The sequence below is a fragment of the Mastigoproctus giganteus genome, chromosome 10, assembly GCF_048544385.1.
Source record: "Mastigoproctus giganteus isolate SK-2022 chromosome 10, ASM4854438v1, whole genome shotgun sequence".
In the NCBI taxonomy this organism is placed as follows: Eukaryota; Metazoa; Arthropoda; class Arachnida; order Uropygi; family Thelyphonidae; genus Mastigoproctus; species Mastigoproctus giganteus.
Window position 1 is genome coordinate 180,667,918 of NC_143584.1, and position 18,310 is coordinate 180,686,227.

General features: G+C 37.7%; 1 protein-coding gene across 1 annotated transcript in view; it reads left to right on the forward strand.

Annotated features, from left to right (window-relative positions):
- The window catches only part of LOC150079586 (uncharacterized), a 1,000,533-nt gene that overhangs the window by 840,016 nt on the left and 142,207 nt on the right, over nt 1-18,310 (forward strand). The window contains exons 15-16 of the mRNA XM_090383129.1: nt 117-232; nt 12,746-12,876. Of these exons, the coding sequence (XP_090239255.1) occupies nt 117-232; nt 12,746-12,876 (247 nt within the window). The remainder of the gene's footprint in view (nt 1-116; nt 233-12,745; nt 12,877-18,310) is intronic.

Genomic DNA, 18,310 nt, shown 5'->3' on the forward strand with positions numbered 1-18,310 from the left:
TCATTGTTGTTTCATAAAAACATCTGTTACCTTACTTTTCAAACAGCACTCATATGTATTTCTATATGTATCTGAAGTTGATAAATCAGTCATATATAGAGATGTTTCATCTTTAGACCATGCTAGCAGCAGCTCAGATAGGAGAAGACCAGGTTTGTGCAGAAAGACTTAGGGTATCACGTGAAGAGGATCTGTATCGACAAGATGTTACTAGACTTGAAAAAGATCTCTCGTAAGTTTTGTTTCTCTTTTTAAAACAATTTTTCAAAGAATTGAATCCATTAAGTATTAAATTTTGTTAGTGGTTACCTCAAGTTAAAGCAAGGTAGCTCCTTTTTTATACACAGAATACAATGTAGTCTATTTTAACTAATGCTTAATGAATTCTGGCTTAATCACAGTTTGTGATTAAGCCAGAATTCATTTTTAATCACAGTTTGTGAATAAAATTCCAGAATTCATTTTTAATCACAGTTTTTGATTAAAATTCCAGAATTCATTCATTTTAATCACAGTTTGTGATTAAGCCTTACCTTACTCACAGTTTGTGAGTAAGGTGAGCAGGAGAGAAGGTACTGTCTGTCCATGGTAAGTCTATGGCAGAAGAGAGGGGTAATTGCAAAAATCATAGTGCATCGAAATTATTCACTATAAACAAACCAAAAATATTGGGATGCTGGAAATCAGTGATCCCATTTCCACATGCTACTTGTCAGTGGCATGTGGAAATGGGATCACTTCAATTTTTTGCAAAGCAATTCGTTGTACAGCAGTTTGGTGAGTGAATGACATTTCATTGTATGTGACAATTTGGTATATGACAGTTTGGTGAAAGACAATTAGTGGCTAACACTTCAGTGAATTTTGTGGGAGAATTTGGTGTATGGCAAAGCAAGACAGCAAACGTTTAACGTGCCATGCTGTAAATGGTGAATTTGGTGATTATGATACCATTCTTGATATTTTATATTTTTAATAGAATATACTATCACCTTTGTTTTTCAATGCAGATTCTACGTTTGTTTTTTAGCAGACCTTATTAAAAAATTCCACTGACAAAAGTTCTTTTGTCAGTGGAATTTTTTACTTAGTTCTTTAGTTAAAGATTGGGATACGAGAGAACCTAGTCCACACATCACTTTCACTTCTATAAGTTGCATTTTTTAAGAAATACATATAGTGGAGTTGGGAGGAGGTTGTTCCGGAGATCAAAAGTAGAGATCATTAATGGATGCCAGTTAAGCAATGTGCATCTTCTGATGATCGGTTTGTAATCCATGCTATAGTTACTTAAGGGTATACAGATAAGATTCCCTGGAGATTGTGTAGGGATCAGAATTGGACTCATTACTCACCCTGTCCACCCATTTCACCCTTTCCATTCTTCTCCACACCCACATCTCGAATGCTTCTACCCATCTAATCGCCTCTCTTCCTAGTGTTGATGTCTCTGAGCCATATAGCACAACAGTCTATATTAATGTTTTCACCATTTGCTTTCTTAATTCCTTCTTGAAATTTCTTCTCAATAGTTCTTTTCCATTTTCTGTCATTATGCTTCCCAAGTATCTGTATCTGTCCACCTGTTCCAATATTATTTCATCTAATGTTATCCTGGCCACTTTGAAATTAACATTATCTTGGTTTTCTTGCTGTTAATCTTCATATTGTATTCCTTTACCTTGCTGTTTAAGATATCCAATGAGCTCTGTAATTCTTCCTCATTATTAATAATTAATATCTAGTTGTCTGCAAATCTTATTGTCTTTATCTTCTCCCCTCCTACTTTTACATCTTCTTTGTACTCTTTTTATCAATGCTTCTGAATATAAATTAAATAGTAAAGGGGACATGGAACATCTTTGCCTTACACCCCTACCAATGTCTGCTTCTCCTGATTACTCTCCATCAACCCGAACCACAGCTGTCTCTCCCATATCAAGTTCCCAAATTAGTTTAAAAATCTGTTTTATCTTTTCTAGCTTAACCCAATTCACTCTGTCAGAAGTCTTTTTGAGATCAACAAAACAGATTGCCAGATCTTTTTTCCTATTTCCATGCTTCAATTGAGTAGGTATATTAAAATATAATAATAAATAACCTGATCTGGATTAAATGTGTTACAGCATGGATGGAGTCATGTTGACATATGCACATACTTGCATTCTATGAAATTGCCTATGAAAAAGATCGGCATGATTCCTTTTATACAAAATAAATGGATAAAAAATATATTTTCCTTTCTAAATCACCAGAATTCCTAAACCTTTTACTTCACTGATTTTTGTGTGATGCACTGAGTGGTCGTTCATACACCAAATTGTTGTGCTCACCGAATTGTCATAGTCACCAATTGTCTTTCACCAAATTATTGGATACAGCAGTTTCATTCACCAAATTGTCTCATACACTGAATTATTGCATACAACAAATTGACATGGACTGTGGAAACATACTTGCATTTTAATTTTAGATATCAGTTTCTTTTGTAATTCAATAATTAAAGGAACCTCTTTATTACAATTATGTCTTGCTGTTTGGTGGGGAGATGCTTTTTCCATTCTGAAACAAACAAGCTTGTACTTAGTTATTTCTCCTAAAATCAAGTGTAAGTCCAAGCCTGTTGCTGTCTCAGGAGGGAAAAATGTGAGCTCCTAGACAGCAAGACTGAATTATAATGAACTGATAGCATTAATTTTCAAATTATTTCAACTCCTACATTGAAATGGAAAAAAAAATCTTCTTTATTAATTTGCAGTTGTTTTTGTTGCTTATTTCATTGTGCCTAAGATCAGCACACTTGCATACTGTTTTTTTTTTTTTTTTTTTGACGAGTTCATGATTTGATGTAGGTAATTGTTTTATTAACAGTTTTATTATTATTATTATTATTAGCCCCATGGTGCAAGGAAGCCTGAGGCTTATGCTGCACCAGGCAAAAAAAAAAAAAATTTCTGAATTACTCTGAGAGAGAGAAGTAGAAGGAAATCACCAAGAAAGAGAAGAATGATGATATCCAGCTCAGGACCCTTGGTGTGCCTAGCCCATACTCACCAGATGTGAGCCTTTGGGGTTACTTAAGTTTCAAGTGATCAGACTATAAAATGAAAGAAACTTCCTTGCTATCATCAATATAAATGATTTTTACTAGATAATTCATGGAGTGATTGTGTTGAACAGTGCTCAGCTTTGCCTAGAGCGCCTCCGTAGCCAGGTGGGAAGGAGCAGCAGTGCGTAGCACGCGCTTCTTGATTAGACCGGGGTTCGAGCCCATCACCACCAAATACGGAGGATGCGGGAAGGTCAGGGAATGACCACCGCATATCCCGGAGCAATATGGCCTTAGTTGCTAATGCTCCTAAACAAACAAAGCTTTGCCTAGCATTGTTGCCCATTGTTTTCTTATAATGAGTAAGAAAAGCTAAGAATTGTATTGCTTGTAGAAAAAGTAAGCAACATTAAGCAGACTTAGGCATCCTTCTTGACCTAACAAAGGTTAGGTCAAGAAGAACCATTAAAATTACATAATGTGGGTGTAAGATAAGAATATATTTGTAATATGTCTTTATCTCCAGCATAATGAAATCCTAATTATGATTTTCAGTTTATGCATTTTTAAAAATGAATTCTGAATTAACTAACTTTTCAGTTAATCAACCTATCCTTCAACCATTTTTTTAATGGTGTTTTAAGCATGGATGTCCATTGAGTTATCAGTTCATCATAAAAAAAAAAAGTAAGACATGTCAAGAAATGTATTTTTAATATTATTTTTAAACAATGATTGCTTTTTCTATCTGTATTTCAGTGCTCTTTTTATTTTAATTTTAACAAGGCAACTTGGCCCCCTGCTCGCTTTGCTCGCCAACCCCCATGCATGCTGTTCTACGTAAAAGACACACCTGCTGAAATGCACTGATTGATAATCAGGAAATGACCTATGTAATTATTTACCTGTGCATTTGTAGTGACATAATTTCCCCTCCCACTTGTACCACGTGACATGCATCCCTCTTCTCCCACTGGCTACCCCACCACACAGCATTCTCAAGGTGGAATAAATATCAATATGTAATTATTTACCTGCATTTACATAGGTCATTTAGGAAAAGGTCTTTTGCTTCGGGTTCCATAATGCATAAGGAATATTGTTGCATCCAAAAGAGCAGGAGTAAAATATTTACAAACTATACAAATATTTAAAATATTTACAAAATACTGAACTGTTTACAAATATACAAAGTATATCGGATCCCTTCATCAGCTTACATTACAATGGAACAAATGATGCCAGGCGTGGTCATGTATTAGACAGTGAATCATATTCAAGAGGTTGGTGAACATTATGGAGGCAATTGTCTTTCAATGTAATTATTTACCCGTGCATTTGTACTGATGTAATTGCCCTGCCCTCTTCTCCTATTGGCTCGAATAAATATCGCTAGAAGGAAAACTTTTTATGTATAGAGAGATAATTCATTACTACTAATTAAAATAAATCAGATAATAAATTGTTTTGTCTCTAAAGATAAAATTATAATAATAATATTACCTTTGTAACATTATTATTATAATGACCAGAATGGTGTAATTGTAGGCACTCAAGGTGTGTTACAGTTGACCACAATATGAGAGTTTGCCACAAAACTTTCACTCATAGATGAATATGAATGTGGTCATTTTTCTCATAGCAAATGTACTGTCCCCTGTGGCACTCCTTCCACTTGTTTACAGCCTCTGTCAGGTGCTAATAACAACCTTGCTCTCTCAAATGTATTCATCATTCCATGGTCCACGTAATTAGCATTAGTAGAGGCATATGATGCAAGAAAGCAAGCTTATGCAGCATCAGCCAAAAAAAAAAACCGCTCCCATTTCGCTCCGCCATTCGTTCCAAATACCTGTCCAGCTCAGCCTTAAAATTATTTAGGCTATCAACTTCCACAACAAAGGTTGGAAGTCTGTTCCACAATCCAACTACCCGCTGGCTAAAGGCAAACTTCCGCACATATATCCTACATGTGTCTTTCCTCAATTTGAATATATGCCCTCTCAGGTAATTATTCTGAGCAAGAGGAAGAATCCCATAAGCATTGAGCTTGCTGAAACCATTCAAGGCTTTATACACCTCTATCAGATCACATCGCTGGTGCCTAGTCAACAGACACTGTAATTTATAAAATTTAAGCCTTTATTTGTAAGAGCAACCCTTTGTTCCATTCACTAATCTCGTTGCCCTTCTCTGTACTCATTCCAACAGCTCTACATCCTTCTTAAAATGAGGCCTCTAGACCTGTATACAGTACTCAAGGTGTGTACTGAATTGGGGTGACATTTTCACATCTCCAGTCCATGGGTACCTCCCCGAGTCCAAAGAAGCGCTCATAATTATGGCTAAGGGTTTGCTTACTTCCTTTGTTGCCTCCTTTAATATAACTGGATAGATCCCATCCATCTTGAGTGCATTTTTTATGTTTATCTTCAACAATTTCTCCTCCACTTTCCTCTCAGTTATTACAGAATCATCTACCTTACAGTCAGAGGTGAGTTAAACTTCCTTGGATTTTCCAGAGTTTAACTCACCTCTGGCATTCCCCTCATTGAATAACTTCTCATGGGTGAATGTAGATGCAAAATACTCATTTAGTTTGTTAGCTGCCTGAGCAGGATCATCAACAGTTCAACCTTCAATATCCAGTGGACCAATCTGATTCATCCCTTTCCTTCTAGAGCAGGGGTGGGCACGCATGAGGTCAATGAGAGCCGCATTCTGGTTTTTCATATATTATAAAGAGCCACACCATAGTTACATAGTATTAAATACACAAATTCAAATTTAATTTAATTTAATTAATATGATTACATATTCTACACAAGCCTTAAGTGCTATGTAAAGTATACATATATAAGAAAATATAATTAAGAGAAAGAAAATACAAAATAATTATTTCAAAATTTTAATAATAAAAATGCATTAATAAAAAGTATAACATTTAACGAAGACCTTTGGTCAAATCTTTGAAATTTGGTGTAAAATTTGTTAAAGCCGTTCGCAGCAATTCAGCGAGATGATGATTGGTCAACTGTGAATGATATTTCGACTTCACAAACTTCATTGTGGAGTACAAAGATTCACAGCAATATGTTGTACCAAAAATTGAAATTAGACGGCAAGCAGCTTTCTTTAAATGTGGATATTTTGATTCTGGCACGAGTTTCCAAAATTCAGTTACATTAGTAGATTTGTGTTGCATTTGCAATGCCTGATCCTCTTTCATCTCTAATAACTCCAATTGCCCAGCCGCTTTTTCAACAAATATTATTTCAGAAATTGGAAATCCATCTTCAATAATATCACAAATAAATGGATTCACAAAATATGCAAATGTAGATTTCAAACTTTTCAAATCTTCAAACCTATGTTCGAAATCTGCTTGCAATTCTTCCAATTTTTCTTTGTATTCGTCTAACTTTTCTTCTTTGATATTAATTATATTTGCTTTTACTCGTGGAAAATGATTAAATATTTTGTTCTTAAGATCGTACACAAAAAGTCGAAGTTTAGCTTCAAAACTAAATACAGTTTGTGACAAATCAATAATATTTTTTTCCTTTCCTTGTAAAGCCAAATTAAGTGTTTGCAAATGTTCTATAATGTCTGTAAGGAACATTAAGTCAGAAAGCCAAGTTTCATTTTCTAATTCTGGGTATTTTTTACCTTTTTCTTTTGTAAATGTTATGATAGGATTTAGGAGTTCCACAAAACGGCCCAAAACATTGTAAGTTGACAGCCATCTTACAACACACCATAGGGATAAATCACTGGGCAATTCATCTGTTTCGTCATTCCCTCGCAACTCTTCTAAAAAGTTCTTAAATTGACGATGTGTTTTGGCATTTGTTCTAATTAAATTCAAAATCTGCAAAACAATCTTCCACACATTTTCGTATTTGAAGTACTTCGCTATGAGATGCTCGCGGTGAATTATGCAGTGAAGAGGTAAGAAATGTGGAATTTTAGGATCGCTGTTTAAAAGACCAATGAGACCTTGGTTTTTCCCTACCATTGCAGGCGCTCCGTCAGTCGCAACACTTACAAGTTTATCACGAGGCAATTCAAACCTACTATTCATTACTTCATCAAGCGCATTTCTAACATCGATACCGCGAGTTGTTTCGATAAGAGCTACTAGGTCTAACATTTCTTCCTTCACATTTACGTCTGCAGATACATAGCGGACAAAAACGGCCAATTGTGGAACATCCTGAATGTCTGTAGACTCGTCGAGAGCTAAACTAAATGCTGTACAATTTTTCAAATCACACATCAAACTATTTTCAACATTTTTACTAATTGCACCAATACGACGCTCAGTTGTACGGCGTGACACAGGAACCTGTGCGATCAATTTATGCAGTTTTGTATTATCTGGATCCAAAACTTTAACCACTTCTTCCAAGTTTCTTTTAATAAATTCTCCTTCTCCATATGGACGTTTGGCACGAGCAATATTCCAAGCTATCAAAAAACTAGCTTCGTTTGCATTGTCATCTTCGCGACTAAAAGAAGACAAGAGTCCTTGTTGCTTATGAAGACCAGATTGCAAGGACTTAAGTTTCTCTGTTCGCAATTTTGAATTTAATGGATATTGAGTTGAAAAGTGGGGATGACTTACTTCATAATGTCGACGTAAATTGCTTACTTTGTAGTTTGCAATTGTAACTTTACAAATAAGACACAACGACTTTCCATTATTGTCAATAAAAGCAAAATTTTCTACCCACTCTTCTTGAAAGATTCTATTTTCTTGTTCGTATTTTCGTTTTTTGATATTTTCTGAGGTCATGTTATCAAAAAATTTAAATAACTTTAATTCCAAAGTCTGAAATTGAAACAAAATAATTAAATTAATTTACGGCGCGGAAAAATTACACTCGTAACTTTTTACGCACAAGTCCACTGATGGCGCCAGCAGTGTAAATGCGCACGGATTTATTTATAATCAAAATAAAAATAGCAAGATATCTAGACAAAAAAAAAAAAATAAACACAACATAAAATCCGTATAACCAAATATTAGTTACTTAGTTATATTTTTATAATTTAACAAGATTCACTGAAAAAATTTCTGAAATAATAAAAAAAAACGGATTTAAATTTTCAATGGGAGCCGCACTTAACTCAACGAAGAGCCGCATTTGCCCACCGTTGTTCTAGAGTTTACATAAGTAAAGAACTCTTTGTTGTTTTTCTTTGCATCCTTTGCCAAGGATTTCTCATAATCTGCCTTTGCCTGCCTAATCTCCTTTGTGACTTGGTTACAGACCAGCTTATATCTATCATAAGCTTCCATGTCACCCCTTAATTTATATGTATCCCATGCATTTTTCTTCTCTGCCATATGTCTCATTAATTCATCTGACATCCATTTAGGCCTAAACCTTGAACAATATTTCTTAGTTGGTATGTAGAGCCTAGTAGCTTCCAAGATTAATTCTTTGAATACTTCCCATTTTGAATTTGCTGTTGGTAACATCATCAGTTGGTCCCACCGTAAAGAATTTAAATACTGTCTTAGACCACTGTAGTCGCCTTTACGAAAGCAAAAACCCTTCCCTTTACCCCTGATGGTAGTTACCTCTTTGAGTAAATCTGACTTCAGCACACTGTGATCACTGCCACCTAGTGGTTCCTTTATCTGCAGATTCTTAATGCATGAACAATCACTACTGATAATCAGATCAAGAGTATTACTCCCTCTAGTTGCAGGCACCTCCGTAGCCAGGTGGGAAGGAGCAGCAGTGCATAGTACATGCTTCTTGATTAGACCAGGGTTCGAGCCCGTCACCACCAAATATGGAGGATGTGGAAAGGTCAGGGGATGACCACCACGTATTCCCGGAGCAATATGGCCTTAGTTGCTAATGCTCCTAAAAACCAAATAATAACAACAACTCTCTAGTTGCCTCCTGAACATGCTTATGTAGAAAATAATCATCCAATAAATCCACAAAAGCCTTGCTAATGTGTGAGTGACCAACCCACAAATTCCAGTCGATATCTGGGAAATTAAAATCCCCAATTATAAGACTCTCTGATTTACTGGCCCACTCTATTTCCCTGTACAATTTCTTATTATACTCATCAGAGTCATTAGGCCTATAGCACACTCCTACTCTCAATTTTGACCCCCCAATGCCTGTCACACAAACCGACTCGACACTGCACTGTCCAGCAATGTCAACTGGCTGCACTTCCTTGGATTTTATGTGTTTCTTAACTAATAGCATAACCCCTCCTCCTCCTCCCTTCCTGTCCTGTCTATACTTCATGTACACATTGTACTCCCCGAATTCCAGTTCTGCATTCCTTATATCTGTGGGACACCACGTCTGTGATATCCCAACAATATCTGGCTTTGATGTTTTGAGCAATGCCTCAAATTCATCTCAAATTTATTTACCAAACTCCTGGCATTGGTGTACATGCAAGTATAGATGTTTGTTGTTTGTTTGGTTTTTAGGAGCATTAGCAACTAAGGCCATATTGCTCCAGGAATGTGCGGTGGTCACTCCCTTGACCTTTCCGCATCCTCCGTATTTGGTGGTGACGGGCTCGAACCCCGGTCTAATCAAGAAGCGTGTGCCACGCACTGCTGCTCCTTCCCACCTGGCTACGCAAGTATAGATGCACCTGTTTCTATTCTTAGCTATCCTAACACAACCCAAGTGTTTACTTGTACTGCAATAACTCCCAGCAGTCTCTGAAATACCCTGCATCTTGTTTTCCAGGCTGCTGCTCATTCCAATAGAAGCAGTGCAAGAATCACTTTCACCTCTGCCAGTGGCTACTGTTAATCTGTTAGTCCTTGTATCCCCCCCCAAGCTCGCGGGTTCGATTCCCGCCTCGGGCTTGGATCAAAGTACTGCAAAAACCTTGGGAGGTGCAATATGGCCACAGCAGCCGATGCGCCAATAACTACCAAATCAAACCCCCCCCAAGCTAGCAGTTTTCCGACCCACCTAACATTGCCTCGATAGCATCAGCAAATATTCTTGCACCCTTTCTATTTAAGTGTATCCCAATGCTGTAGAAGCAGTCTCTCCTATTTCCAAATTGATCGACAAGGCTCTCATCATATACCGTATTTCCCCATGTATAAGACGCACCTTTTTTCGAAAAATTTGGGGTCTAAAAACTGGGTACTGTGGGTACAGTGGTTGTAGATTTTTTTTACTTGCATTTCCCGCTCTTTCACGCTTGTTGTCTTTGCGCTCATTGTTTCGCACTTGTTACCAGTATATTAGGTTACGTTTTGCCACGTTCTGCCAAGAAATGGCTCAGAAAAGATTTTCATACAGTGCTGAATTCAAGTTAAAAGTGATCCAGTTTGCAAAAGTGAATGGAAATCGTGCTGCTGAATGTAAGTTTGGTCCTCCTCCAACTGAGAAAACAATCCGAGACTGGCTACAGGAAGAAGAAACCCTATTGAAAACGTCACGGCAGAAGAAGGCCATTAGAGGCAAGTCAGCAAAATGGCCTGATTTAGAGAGGGAATTGAAGATATGAATTGAGGAGCAAAGGGCAATTGGAATTCCTGTGTCCACAAAGATGGTTCAGCATGAGGCAAGAAGAATTGCTGATGAAAAAGAAGTTACTGATTTCAAAGGAGGACACAATTGTTGGTGCTTCAGGTCCGTGAAACGGAATGGACTAAGCATGCATGCACGCACCAGATTGCCCAAAAGATATGAGCAGAAGGTCCTTGAATTCCATCATTTTGTCATTCAATGTTGGAAGACACATCAGTTTGAGTTGGGACAGATTGCAAATATGGACAATGTTCCCCTTCAATATGATGTCCCAAGTAACAGAACTGTTGATAAGAAGTGGGTGAAAACTAACTGTGAAGACAAGTGGACATGAAAAGAGCCATTATACAGTTGTTCTAGCTTGTTGCGCTGACGGAACCAAGCTGCCTTCTATGCTGATTTTCAAACACAAAACAATGCCAAATGAAGACATTCCTCGAGGAGTGATTGTCCACGTTCATGACAAGGGTTGGATGGATCAGGATGGGATGAAGATCTGGTTTGAGAAAGTTCGGAGCGGGAGACCAAGTGGGCTCTTACGCAAATCTGCCCTATTGGTGCTTGATCAGTTCAGGGCACACATAACAAAAAATACAAAGAAGATTGCTGCAGAGCAAAAACAAAACTTGCCGTCATACCTGGAGGCTTGACATCCCAGCTCCAACCACTTGATGTCATCATTAACAAACCCTTCAAAGCTGCCATGAGAGACGAATGGAACCAATGGATGAAGTCTTCTGAGGACAGTTTGACACCAGCAGGAAGAGTGAAGAAACCAACTATAGCAGAAGTTTGTACCTGGGTGAAAAGATCTTGGGATAATATCAAGATTGAGATCGTTGTCAAGTCATTTAAGAAGTGTGGCATTTCAAATTCCATAGATGGAACTGAGGACGAGGCAATATATGAAGACAGTGATTCGTCATCAGACACAGATGAGGACAAGCTAATGGATGACAGATTTGACAATGATGAGTTGTATGAATTTTATGATGAATAAAACTTGAATTCAATAACTTTGTAATACATTTTTTTTTTCAAATTTCGGGCCCCAAAATTAAGGTGCGTCTTATACATGGGGAAATACTGTACTTCCTCCTATCGTGTCTGGGCAGAATTGTAGACACTTTCAAATTGAACCCTAATTCACTGCTTTTTTTCAATAGTGACATGTACTTGTTAAGTAATTCTGCCGGTCTCCTACTCTTAATATCATTAATGCCAACGGGTACAACAATATCACCTTTTGTGCCCTTAAAAGATGATATCCGCTCTACAACGTCATCAACCTTAACCCCTGGCAGACATACCCTGGTCCTGTTCCACCTATCCTTTTTTACATAGCATGTTCGCCGTTTCCCTGACAATAGTCGCCAACAACTACTAGTTCCTGTGGGACCAGCGCCTTCTGCCTTGGGGGTTGCCGCTGTGTTGCGTGATGATAAAGTGCAAGCTCTAGCGTTGATGTGGGCAGCTTGATGGCCCCTCAATTTAGATCCTTCAAGGGCATCCACCCTGTCCTTCAAGCTCTTATATAGGCCCATAACAACGCTGAGTTGTCGCCTCATTTTCTTACACTCCTTACATGGCGCACACACAAAGACATCTCCCCTTGGCAATATCATGTCCCGTACCTGAATGTGTGTGGTACTTTTCTTCTTCCTTTCTGTTATTGAAAATGCACAGAGCACAGCTGCAGCAACACTCCCATTCTCATAAACAGCTCAAACAAGCAGTTCATGATCTCATATATCCATCATGGTATTTCTAATGTCCAAATCCTTGTTCATTTCGTTGTACTCCTTGTTCATTTCGTTGTACATCACTGCAGTGTGCAGCACTACTGAAACCATAGTGATGGTTTTTATCAACTATTTTTTTTTTTTTTTTTTTAACTTTTCCATTCTTTTGGCAGTCATTTCCCATGATCAATAAACATAAATCTCAGCGTTATCTGTTTTCTTTCGACAGTCCCAAAATGGATTATAATTATAATTACTCTGTATTTGAAATACATTATGTACCTTGCTCTAGTCTGTTTTATTCATAATTTTTTCCTATTTGACCTTGAATTTTTATTTAGTTGAGTTCATTCTGAAGTTACTGATATATATAAGTTATTTTATTTTATTTTTTTAATCTTTGGAACCAGAGAACTTGAAAGTCAAGTTGAAGAGCTCCGGAGTAATGTTATCAATCGAAGGTGCCGAGTTAATATGAGTGATGTTGAGGGTATGGCTTTGGTGCTAAGCAGAGCAAGCAAGACAGTAGCTGATCTCAAAGGTATATTCATTTTTATTTTTCATAAAATATTATTCATTGTTTTGAAAATCTAACTATAAGAATTAGCAGAAATGCCATATTTCTTTATCTATAGTGTGGTTATAATTAAAGTTCCTCACTTCATCTGACTAATAGATGGAAACAGTGGTGAGCTATGAATATTTTAACAATGGGCTCGCACTTTTTCCGACTTTATGTGAAACATCCTTTGGTGGGAGGGGACACCTACTGAGTAAATGTGATTGGTCACGGAAGTGACGTCATCCGCGGTCTGCCAGAGGCGCTTCAACGCTCACACCACTAGTTGTGTGGAGCACTCACTAATTGTATGATTAGAGCACATGATGCATTTTTCGTGACCAGTGTGATATCTGGAGTTGTAACTTTTCAGAATTTTTTAATAGTATGATGTCACAATCATACTTCCTGCAGTTACTACTGCAGTAAGTATGATTGCAAGTATTTGTCATACGACTGCAACAATACAAAGATTTATCAACAATTTCTTTTTTCGTCTCCCATTTTCACATACGCAGCTGTTTGGGGTGCACAACATTTCGTTGTTAGGTGCCCCGAACAGCTGCATATGTCATTTCAACTAAGGTCGGGTACCTCAATTGATGCTGTTTTCAGAGACATTTAGATACATTGCAATAGCAAGTATACATCTCTTACTTTAGTTATTATAAATCCATTGTATATTGTCTTCCAGAAAGTATGGAAATTTGTGAATGATCAATAAAATATTTACAATACAAAAGCTCTTATTTCGTAATCAATATATACATATCAAAATATCTAAAAGAAATGCGAAGGATGTTTCACATAAACCATCTACCGTGTGTGCTTGGCAGATGCTCGACTTTTTTATTCTTTTTTTTTTTTTTACAAATAGGGAAATATAATGGATACATTTTTTCATGATAAAATTTTAATATTGCAAATAAAAAACTAACATGAAATATTTCCCATATCACACATAACAAACACTATCACAAAACATTCCACAATATAAAAAAATATTACATAAAAAACAAACTATTCTAGAAAAGATACACAAAATCACAGATTACATGAAAAAAAATTATTGCACAAATATTCAAGAAAAATGTATTCTACAAATTGCCATATACAATTTACTTCTTTATTAATATTTGTTGTCGAGCTTTCCTCAATAGCTAAGCGATGATTGCAGAAGAATGATTTGACATAACGATCCAGATCAAATTGAAGCAATGGTTTTCCATTTAGATGTATGGTCATCATAACCTGCAACGTGTTTAATTGTATACATTAGGTCGCCGTAGCCTGGTGGTCAAGCGTGCGGGTGCTTAAGTACACGTGCCTCGAGTGACCGGGGTTCAAGCCCATGACTACTGAATAGGGTACTGTTTCTTGTATTCAATCTATCATGCGAACTCCTCTGACCGTTTGGTCGTCCCAGAGTATAAACAGAAAATTTAAATTTATTTATTTATTATTCATTCAGTCACACAATATTATTAGCATTAGCATTAGTAGAGGCATTTGATGCAAGAAAGCAAGCTTATGCAGCATCAGCCAAAAAAAAAAAAAAAAAAAACCACTTCCACTTCACCCCTCTGTTCGTTCGAAATACCTGTCCAGCTGAGCCTTAAACTTATTTAGGCTATCAACTTCCACGACAAGGGATGGAAGTCTGTTCCACCAACCAACCACCCGCTGGCTAAAGGCAAATTTCCGCACGTCTATCCTACATCTGTCTTTCCTCAATTTGAATTTATGCCCTCTCAGGTGATTATTCTGAGCGAGAGGAAGAATCCCATCAGCATTGAGTATGCTCAAACCATTCAAGGCTTTACACACCTCTATCAGATCACCTCGCTGGTGCCTAGTCTCCAGACACTGTAATTTGCAAAACTTAAGCCTTTCTTCGTAAGAGCACCCCTTTGTTCCATTCACTAATCTTGTTGCCCTTCTCTGTACTCGTTCCAGCAGCTCTACATCCTTCTTGAAATGAGGCCTCCAGACCTGTATACAGTACTCTAGGTGTGGCCTGACCATCGCCTTATACAATGGAATAATCACCTCCTTATCCCTACTGGAAAAATTCCTGTATATCATTGACAATACTCCATGAGCTACTCTTGCAGCCCGTCTGCACTGCTCAGAGAACTTCATATCTGCCTGCACAACCACCCCCAAGTCCCTTTCATTCTCTACCACTGTCAGTGTAGTACCACAGAGTTGATACGTTTCTCCGGGGTTGCTGTTTCCCATGTGTAGTACTTTACATTTGTCAATGTTAAACTTCATTTGCCACCTCTCAGCCCATCTGCTCAACCTTTCCAGATCCTGTTGCAGCAGCATAGTGTCAGTAGTGGCCTTGACAACCCTGCCTACCTTTTGTATCGTCTGCAAACTTCGACATTAAGCTTGATATACCATTATCAATATCATTTATAAATACAGAAAACAATAATGGACCCAACACTGAGCCCTGAGGGACTCCACTAATAACATTATTCCATGACGAGCAGTGTCCATTGATTACCACTCTCTGTCTTCTCCCCCTCAGCCACCCCTTTATCCACAGCAGCAATTTGCCTCCAATGTCACACTGCTCCAATTTGTGCAGCAGTCTTCCATGTGCAACAGTATCAAAAGCCTTTCTAATGTCCAAGTATATAATATCAAAGTTATTCCCTGCATCCAGTTCCTTTGTGACTGCATCATAGTATCCAATCAGATTGGTCAGGCAAGACTTCCCCTTAATAAAACCATGCTGTGTCCGAGCTATAACTGAAGTCTTGTTTAAATGATCCTGCAGTGCTTCTTTAACTAGTGCCTCCATTAATTTTCCTGGAACAGAAGTTAAACTCACAGGTCTATAATTGCTTGTGTCAGCTTTTGATCCTCCTTTATGAATTGGGGTCACATTTGCACATCTCCAGTCTGTGGGTACCTCTCCTGAGTCCAAGGAAGCTCTCATAATTATGGCTAAGGGTTTGCTTACTTCCTCTGCTGCCTCCTTTAATATAACTGGATAGATCCCATCCACCCCAGGTGCCTTTCTTGTGTTTATCATAGGCTTCTGTGTCATGTGTTAATTTGTTTCTATCCCATGCATGTTTCTTCTCTGCCATATGCCTCATTAGTTCATCTGACATCCATTTAGGTCTAAACCTTGAACAATATTTCTTAGTTGGTATGTAAAGCCTATTAGCTTCCAAGATAAGTTCTTTGAATCCTTCCCATTTTCCATTTGCTGTTGGTAACATCATCAGTTGGTCCCACTGTATAGAATTTAAATACTGTCTCAGTCCATTGTAGTCGCCTTTACGAAAGCAATAACCCTTCCCTTTACCTCTAATGGTAGTTACCTCTTTGAGTAAATCCCACTTCAGCACACTGTGATCACTGCCACCTAGTGGTTCATTTATCTGCAGATTCTTAATGCATGAAGAATCACTGCTGATAATCAAATCAAGAGTATTCCTCCCTCTAGTTGCCTCCCGAACATGCTGATGTAGAAAACAATCATCCAATAAATCCACAAAAGCCTTGCTAGTGTGTGAGTGTCCAGCCCCCAAATTCCAGTCAATATCTGGGAAATTAAAATCTCCCATTATAAGACTCTCTGATTTACTGGCCTACTCTATTTCCCTGTACAGTTTCTTATTATAGTCATCAGAGTCATTAGGCCTATAGCACACTCCTACTCTCAATTTTGATCTCCCAATGCTTATGTCACACCAAACTGACTCGACACTGCACTGCCAGCGATGTCCACTGGGTTCACTTCCTTGGATTTTATGTATTTCTTAACTAATAGCATAACCCCTCCTCCCTTCCTATCCAGTCTATCCTTTCTGTAGACGTTGTACTCCCTAAATTCCAGTTCTGCATTCCTTATATCTGTGTGACACCACGTCTCTGATATCCCAACAATATCTGCCTTTGATGTTTTGAGCAATACCTCAAATTCATCAAATTTATTTACAAAACTCCTAGCATTGGTGTACACGCAAGTATACATGCACCTATTTCTATTCTTAGCTACCCTAACACAACCCATGTGTTTACTTGTACCGCAATAACTCCCAGCAGTCTCTGAAATATCCTGCATCTTGTTTTTCGGGCTTCTGCTCATTCCAATAGAAGCAGTGCAAGAATCTCGTTCACCTCTGCCAGTGGCTACTGTTAATCTATTCATCTTTGTCTCTCCCCAAGCTAGCAGTTTTCCGACCCCCCTAACACTGACTCGGGAGCATCAGCAAATATTCTTGCATCCTTTCTATTTAAGTGTATCCCATCCCTGTAGAAGCAATCTCTCCTGTTAACAAGTACAGTCCAGGCTGAAAAAAATTCTACCCCTTGAGCCTTGGACAAACTTTCCAGGGCCGAATTGATCGATAAGGCTCTCATCATATACTCCCTCCTATCGTGTCTGGGTAGAATTGCAGACACTTTCATATTCATTGCACTGAAAGCTCGCTAAGCTTCAGCACTGCTAGTCACAATGAATAAATAAATAAATCAATTTTCTGTTTATACTCGTGGACAACCAAACGGTCAGAGGAGTTCACAAGATAGACAGAATACAAGAAACAGCACCGTATTTAGCAGTCACGGGCTTGAACTCTGGTCACTCAAGGCACATGTACTTATGCACCCGTGCGCTTGACCACTCGGCTACGGTGGCCTGGTTTGAAAGATATTTCTGGCTTTCTTAATTGAAAAGGGAATTTCACTCGATTTTAAAGATAAACTGTCTTCGAAATCTCTAAAATCATTAATTTTTATTTCATATTTTTTCAGGAAACAAATTTCTTAATCTGTTTTCACCGTCTTGCCACCGAGACAAAAGTTCTTTCATATTCCACAATTTCCTGTAGCATATGTTTAAAATTTCTTTCAATGGTATGATTATTTTCTTTATTTAATTTAAAATCACTCTGTTGCATTTAACCCCGGGGACTCACATCTGGTGAGTATGGGCTTGGCACACCTAGGGTACTGAGCTGGATATTATCATTCTTCTCTTTCATAGTGATTTCCTTCTACTACTTTCTCTCTCTCTCTCTCTCTCTCTCTCTCTCTCTCTCTCTCTCTCTCAGGGTATGGTAACTCCGGAATTTTTTTTTTTTTTTTTGGCTAATGCAGCATAAGCCTCAGGCTTCCTTGCACCATATAGCTAATAATAATAATTTAATAATCTGTCACGAGGTAATTTTTTAAATGTGTTCTAACTTTCGATTCCTTAAAATTCTTTCCACTTCAACATGCTCTCAATTTTAGCTTCATAATTTCCTTCAGAATTTTTAAATTATCACTAACATTGATAGTTCGAATAATTAATTTATCTGCTTTTACCATAGTGAATCTGTAAAGCTTCTGAAAGGTACGAGAGCTCCTGCAGGATGTTGATCATTAGTGCTAAATGGTTAAGAAA